This window comes from Bison bison, unplaced genomic scaffold (genome assembly GCF_000754665.1).
Source record: "Bison bison bison isolate TAMUID 2011002044 unplaced genomic scaffold, Bison_UMD1.0 scf7180017864492, whole genome shotgun sequence".
In the NCBI taxonomy this organism is placed as follows: Eukaryota; Metazoa; Chordata; class Mammalia; order Artiodactyla; family Bovidae; genus Bison; species Bison bison.
The window spans coordinates 4,958,372-4,965,622 of NW_011495051.1; the positions used below are offsets into that span (position 1 = coordinate 4,958,372).

Genomic DNA, 7,251 nt, shown 5'->3' on the forward strand with positions numbered 1-7,251 from the left:
CAGCCACAGGCCGCCGCCGAGAGCTGGGGCAGCCGCTGCCAGCGGTGGTGGTCATCGAGAAAGGTCACGTCGGCATAGCGGGTGGGCCGGCAGCAGGGTCCTCCATGGGCTCGGCCCTGGCCCTGCAGTCGGGCCAGCGTCAGGCCGTGTTGGGTGCGGGCACCGCGGGGACAACTGCCGGCGCAGTAGCGGAAGATGACCGTCTCCTCCGACGTGTAGCCCAGGCCCAGCTCGGCCACGGGCAAGGACAGGCTCCACAGCTGGCACGGGCTGGTCAGGGCTCGGCGCAGGCGGGCCCCTGTGGGGACAAGGGGCAGCTGACTGCAGGCAGAGTCTGGGCATAAACGAGTTGGGGAGCATGCAGGGTTCCGGGAGTCCTTACCCAGCTGTGGCCTCTGGGTCTCTCTGTCCACCGCTGGCTCGGATGAGAGCTCTCTCTCCGCCACCAGAGCCTCCCAGGCCCCCTGGCTCCCACCAAAGTCCAAGTGGAGGATCAGGAGAAGCAGAGAGCCTAGCAAGACTCTTCCTGTGGCCATGGTGACAGGCAGGTCCTGAGGATGTGGATGCCCGGCACCCTCAATTTATCCCCCCTCTGCCCGAGCTGGGGAATTAACCTCATCACTTCCGGCTGCTGCTCATTGCGAAGGCTCCAACATCGCACACCTCAGGCCCAGGCAGCCCCGCTCCTCTGCCCCACACCCCATCCTTCCAAGAGTTAAGGGCGCACACCCCCTCACACACACTCCCCATCCAGACATTCCACAGACCCATTTCCAACACCCCCTCCACCCCCTGATTTACGAGTGCTGTGTCGGCAGCCAGGACCGAGCTCAGGGAGGGCAACTCGGGGTCCCCACCCCACCTGCTATCTGGAGGGAGGGTTGGGGGGCCCCATGGGTCTTCCAGTGGGGGTCCTCCCCTCTCGGGCAGGATACTGGGGCCCAGTAGCCCCCACATTGTGCACCAGGTAGAGCGGATGTGCATGCAGGGAAGAGGTGGGTGAACTGACGGGGAATCCATCATGGCTCCTGCCTGGAGGATTAAGACATCATGCCCTGCCTCCGGGTCTGGCCCAGGCAGTATCAAAACAGGAAAAGGGAGAGGCCTGGGGACTGCCAAGAGCTGGGACACCAGGTGCAGGAAACTTACCCTGCAGGGACTCCTGTCTCTGGAAGGCCAACCTGAGTCCCCTGGAACCCCAGCCCAACCTGGGGTTGTAGGGCATCAGAGCAGGAGGGGAGGTTAAGCTCTGCCCTGGTTCCAGTAATCTCCCAGCCCTTCTCCATCACCCTGGGGAAGCGAGCCTCCATCCTCAGCCATGAAAGGGGGCTAACAGAGTCCCTCCCACATGAGGTCCTGAGGACAGACAGAAGACGTATTTAGTGTGTGGCAGGGTGCCTAGTACCAAGCAGTTAAGAGCCTCTTAGAAGCTTCCCTGGTGGCTCAGCAAAAAATTCACCTGCAATGGAGGAGACTCAGGTCTCGATCCTTGGGTTAGGAGGATCACCTGGAGAAGGAATTGACAACCTACTCCAGTATTCTTGCCCGGAGAATCCCATGGACAGAGGAGGCTGGTGAACTATACAGTCCATGGGGTTGCAAAGAGATGGACACTACTGAGCGACTAAGCACGCACAAAATGCTTGAGGCAAAGCAAAATAAGAGCATCTTTTTTATTTTCAGTTTTAAAAAAATTTTAGGCCATGTCCTATGTTATGCAAGATCCTGAACAAGGGATCCAATTTGTGTCTCTGCACTGGGAGTCCAGAGCCTTAACCACTGTACCACCAGGGAAGTCCTGAAATACAAGCAACTTGTGTAGGTTTGACACGGTGCTTGAACTCAATGCAGGCAAGACCAGATTAAAACTCAGGTAAGACTGCTCCTAAGATTAGCAAACATCAGAGTCTGCTTACCTGTGGCTGGGGGTGTGTGTGTAATAGGCACGCCTGTTGGTAGTATAAACCAGTGGCAGTTGAACACTGGCTACAGAAACCACCAATCCCATCCCTTTGATCCAGGACTCGTGCTTCAGGAACACATCCGTTTCAGGTGAGCCAAGATGTGAGCTCGGGGCTTTTCATTGCCCTTTGTATCAAGAAGTAGGAAAGGACCGCAGCACCACCCATGGGGGACTGCTTCAGTGATTTTGGTGTGCTTTTTTCTTCTCGACTGCTTGTTGAGACTACCTTCAGATGGGGGGTGTGGGTGGGAGGAATGTCACTTATACAAAGTCACCCAGAATTAAGAGAAAAAGGTGGGGTTTGAACCCCAAGTCCTGCTGAATGCAAGGCTCCTGATCTGAACCACTGGGGCACATAGACCAGTGTGGTGGGGGAGGCCTCAGGCCTCGGTCCACGTGGCAGGCAGAGTAGGGGTGAAATTGTCAGGGTAAGGGGCAGGCACTTCCTTCACAGAAGTCCTGGCAGAAGGATGGGAGGGAGGTTGGAACGAAGTGGGACATTCCTGGGAATTAGCCGGACATCTCAGGCATTCCGACTCGGCAGCCAAGGGCCTGTAGAGCTGGGTGGGGAGGTTTTCCACCTGCCGTCTCCAGCATCCTGCCACCAGCCGGATCACTCAAACAGGGGTTTCAACGTTGTTCCTGCTGCCAAGTTCTATTTCAGCAACGTGACTCTCCACGAACGTAAAGAACCCTCTTGCTTACAGAATGCCTAGCCATACTTGATAAAATAAACGCCTTACCAACTTATGAGACTCTAAGGGAAGCCCCAGAAACCCCACTGCCAAGTTGAAAAGTAGTGTCCAGATGCCAAGACCAGTAACAGGGCTTTGGGATTTTGTGGCCATTTGGGACAGAATCAAGAGCTGAGAATCTTAGAATGACGCATCTGGGGCGTGTGTGCGTGCTAAATTGCTTCAGTCATTTCCGACTCTTTGCGACCCTATGGACTGTAGCCCGCCAAGCTCTTCTCTCCATGAGATTCTCTAGGCAAGAATACTGGAGTGGGTTGCCGTGTCCTCGTCCAGGGGACCTTTCTAACCCAGGGATCAAACTCGGGTCTCATGTTTCCTGCATTGGCAGGCAGGTTCTGTACCACTAGCGCCACCTAGAAACCACTTCTGGGGCACCTGGTGGGCACATGCAAAAAACCATCTGGAAGAACTTGCCTGGAACTTCCTTGGTGGTCCAGTGGCTAAGGCTCCATGCTTCCAATGCAGGGGGCCCGGGGTTCAATTCCTGGTCAGGGAACTAGATCCCACATGCTTCAGCTAAGACCCAACACAGTCAAATAAAAACAAATATTATTAAAAAAAAAAAAAGAACTTGCCTGCAAAGCAGGCCAGCCAGGAGCCCCACAGACAGAGCCTGGAAGTAGGAACAAGTCCCCTATCCCAGGTCACAAACACGATCATAAAGAGGCGTCAGAAAACAACAGGATACCCATCTGCTTCAGGTACTAGGTGAGTGACATGGAGACTGTAAGGATGTTTAAACTAACAATGGAAAAGAAGGCATCAAAAACAGAAGGGGCCATATACTCAAAACAGACCTACTGATCTGAAAAAGAAAGATACTTTGCAGAACTGAAAGACAGTGACACTAAGTACTTATAGGTTTGTGCACATGTGCTCAATCATGTCCGACTCTTTGCGACCCCATGGACTGTAGCCCCATCAGGCTCCTCTGTTCATGGGATTTCCCAGACAAGAATACTGGAGTGGGGTGCCATTGCCTCCAGGGGAACTTCCTGACCCAGGGATTGAACCTGCGTCCCCTGCACAAGCAGGCAGATTCTTCACCGCTGAGCCACCTGGGAAGCCCTACTTTTAATGCGTTCAGGTGGTGAATAAGCCACAGCTGAAGAGAGAACCAGCCAAGTGGAAGACAGAGCTGAAAGAAATCAGCCAGCAGCTCCACGGAGGAGGCTGAGGGGGTAAGGAGAGGATTAAGTTCTAAGAGGCGTCTACAGGCGGCAGGATGAGAGGCAGCAAGTGTGGGAATGAAGACCCTGAGGATTGTGGAAAACAGAGCCTGTTTATTGGGGGAGCGTCACTCCTTGAGGGAGAAATGCATCTTGTCGTTGATCATCTTGCGCTCAGGGTTCAGGCGCTTCAGAATCTGAGCCAGCACATTCACTGTCTGCTCGCTGCTCAGCCCCGTCTTCTTGGTCTGGAACTTCTTCAGCAGGTCCTTGGTGGTCATGGGCTTCCGTGTCAAGTAGCGGCGCACAGCATCTTCAGTCACTTGAACGTCGCTGGAGGTGGGGAGCTGGGTGTCAGCGGGCGTCCTCTGTCCCTGAGCCCCCTGACCGCCACCCCCCGCCGGCCCCTGCCATCCTCGCCAACTTACCCACTGCTGGGGGTTGACTTCCCAGACTGGGGCTGAGGAGTGGATTTCCCGGACAAGCTCTGGGGCCCGGTGTCCGGTCGCAGCCGCTTGGCTGCCGGCGTTTCGCTGGCGCGCTTCCCTGTGGGAGGTGGAGGTGGAACGGAGACCAGGTCCGGGGGCTGGACCATGGCGTAGGGGGGTGGGGGGCAGTGCTGGGGTCATATGTGCAAGGGGCTCAGAGGATGCAGAACGGGAAGACCAGGATGGGGTCAAGAGGGTGGGCGGGGTGGGACTGGTGGGTACTACTCACCCTGCTCCAGCTTGCTGGCGGCTGCGCGGAGGGTGGAAGAAGTACTGCCTGCTTCAGTGCTGGGCGTGCCTGGCCGGCTGTTACCCCGGGAACTGCCCCCTGATGGCTTCCGCTCCCTTTTGGGGGGTGTCTTCTTTTTCTGTGGAAATCGCAGCTGAGCACACATATCGGGAGAGGGCCCCCCCGTCCTCCCTGGCTGGCCCTGCCTCGGCTGGGCCTTACCGCCATGAAGAGTGCCGAGGAGGCTTCACTGTCGATGTCACTCTCCTCCGAGCTGTCGGACTCCTCGCTGCTGTCTGCAAGGGGCCAGAGGAGGGGACGTCAGGACCGGAGACCCCTGAGCCAGCCCTCGGCCCTGTCCCAGATCAGGACCTCAGAGGGGCCAACCCACCTTTCCTCCGCTTCTTCTCCTGCGGCGTGGGCGCCTTCTTCTCCTCCTCCTCCTCCTTGTCCTCCTCAGGCGGCTTTTCCTCCTCACTCTCTTCGCTGCTCTCACTCTGCTCATCCACGCCCTTGGGGCCCTCCTCCTGCTGGGTGGCCTTGGGCTTGCCTTCCAGCTCATCCTGGGAGCTGCTGTAAGACAGAGAGCGGGCAGAGGGTGAGTGAGCACGTCCGCAGGCCGGCCCAGGGTCTCACACCCGCCTCCCGCCTGCCTCACCTGGAGCCGTCGGACATGTAGTCCACCTCCTGGCCCTCAAAGTCCCCGTCATCACTGTCCTCAAAGGCCTCATCATCTGAGCCCTTCTTCTTCTTCTTCTTCCGGCCTCCCTTGCTGGGCGGTGCCTTCTTCTTGGCTTTGGGGGCTCTGCCACCTGGGGAAGGAGAGACAAGGTGAGGGGATCAGATGGGCATGCATCGTGTTGTGTGTATCTAATGATGCCTGGATTTCTCAGGGGCTGTGGTGATGCCAGGACCAGCCCCAATTCCTCCAGGAGGCAGAGAGCTGGCCCAGGGTTGTACCAATCACCCACCGCCAAGCAAGCAATCCCAATTCCACACCCCCAGCCAACCCCTTTCTCTAACTCACACTCAGGGCCACCATTCCTGCCCTAAATCACCTGGGCCAGCAAGCCACCGGGCAACCAGAGACCACCCCTTGGCCCAGAGCCTGCTGGCACGACTCAAACTGACCAGTCCTAAGGCCATTCCCATGGAAATCCCAGTCGAGGCCATGGCCGAGAGAGACCTTCCTGGGGCCTCCTAACCAACCCTGGTGCTTCCCCCAGCAGCCAAGTTCCTGGGAGGATCCAGGGGTCTGCAAGTAACCAAGCAATCCTTTCAGGGGCATTCACTTTTCTGAATCATCACACAAGACCTGAATTAATTACAACTGCCGCCCCAGCAGCCCAGGGCTGGCTCCACCCGCCTCACCCTCCTCGCCGCTGGCCTCGCTGTCATCAGACGACATCTCCAGGTCATCCTCCAGGTCGTGGATGCGGAGCTCGCTGGCCTTCTTGCGGCTGCGCTTCTCCTTCTCCTCATCCTCCTCGTCCTGGTCCTGGTCTTTCAGTCGCCGCTGCTGCATAATGCTGAAGTGGTTCAGGACCTTGTTTCTCCTGTGGGGCGGGGGGCAGTGTTACAGCAGGGGCTGGCAGCGGGCCTGGCTCCGGGGACCCTCTGGGAGTGGGCCTCATCCACTGGTGCCTCCCTGCACTTCTACCAGGTGTGCCCCAGGGGAGAGCCACTGACACCACTTAGGTGATGAGCGAGACGACCTAACCTCACACGTGAGGACACAAGCACGTGGCAGAAAGACCCTGAGATCACACAAGGAGAGCTGGCCCTCCTTTGGTTCCTTGTCTGCCCAGAGTCCCTCAGGAGAAGGTCTCATGTGATGCTGACGCCCTAGCACTGGATCCACCTTCCCACTTCTCCAGTCCACCTCCCTGCTATCTTCCAGTCCATCTGCCCCCTGGACTGGGTGCTCCTGAACAGCGGAGAGATCTGGCTTGCTCACCGCCAAGTCCCCAGCTCCCAGCCGGGCACAACGTCAGGCGGGGGAGGGATGCAGCCCTTTTCCAGGCGTGGCCCCATCACTCACCTCTCCCACTCCTCCTCAGCCTCTTCGGCCGTGAGCGTGCGGTGCTTGGCCAGCGGTGTGAAGTTATACCAGTTGTGGACAGGGAAGGCCTCGAAAGCCCCATCAGGGCACTGGGTGAAGATGTAGTAGGAGGTATTTTCTGTCACGCCGCCCTTCTTTATGCCCTTGAACCTGCAGGGAGTTCAAGGTCACGGTCTGTGCAGGGAAGAAGGACCAGCGCCACCCCCAGACCACACCCCCTGCATCCCTCTCTCCAGGGCCACCTGGGTTCTCCCAGCAAAATCTGAGGCTGGAAGGCTGGCCCACTGACTGCCTGAGCCTGGATTCCCACAACTGGAAAGGGGGGGCTCCCTGCCCTCGCAGAGCAGGCTTAGGGCTCCTGTGCACTATACACGTCATGGTCCTTTCTGGAAGGACCTGTTAGATGGGCCATAAAGAGCACAGGGCTCTACTGTCAGACCCCTCTGGATTCCCCTCCGGAATCCTCCTTGAACCACTGCCAGCCCAGCCCCCTCCGGGCCTCCATCCTTCCCCTTTTCTGCCCCCCATGTGGAGGCAGTCTTACAGAGTGCCCCTTCCCCACCTACAGCCTTCAGGCTGCCCTGC

General features: G+C 57.8%; 2 protein-coding genes across 2 annotated transcripts in view; both read right to left on the minus strand.

Moving 5' to 3' along the window:
- Positions 1 to 1,476, minus strand: part of PSPN (persephin) — a 1,632-nt gene extending 156 nt beyond the window's left edge. The window contains exon 1 of the mRNA XM_010828465.1: positions 8 to 1,476. Coding sequence (XP_010826767.1) covers positions 8 to 536 — 529 coding nt within the window. The 5' untranslated portion in view covers positions 537 to 1,476. The remainder of the gene's footprint in view (positions 1 to 7) is intronic.
- A 2,505-nt stretch (positions 1,477 to 3,981) lies between these two features.
- GTF2F1 (general transcription factor IIF, polypeptide 1, 74kDa) overlaps positions 3,982 to 7,251 on the minus strand; it is a 6,280-nt gene continuing 3,010 nt past the window's right edge. The window contains exons 5-12 of the mRNA XM_010828225.1: positions 6,646 to 6,816; positions 5,976 to 6,160; positions 5,263 to 5,416; positions 4,996 to 5,177; positions 4,827 to 4,900; positions 4,605 to 4,743; positions 4,316 to 4,433; positions 3,982 to 4,220 (exon numbers count right to left, since the gene is read on the minus strand). Of these exons, the coding sequence (XP_010826527.1) occupies positions 4,016 to 4,220; positions 4,316 to 4,433; positions 4,605 to 4,743; positions 4,827 to 4,900; positions 4,996 to 5,177; positions 5,263 to 5,416; positions 5,976 to 6,160; positions 6,646 to 6,816 (1,228 nt within the window). The 3' untranslated portion in view covers positions 3,982 to 4,015. The remainder of the gene's footprint in view (positions 4,221 to 4,315; positions 4,434 to 4,604; positions 4,744 to 4,826; positions 4,901 to 4,995; positions 5,178 to 5,262; positions 5,417 to 5,975; positions 6,161 to 6,645; positions 6,817 to 7,251) is intronic.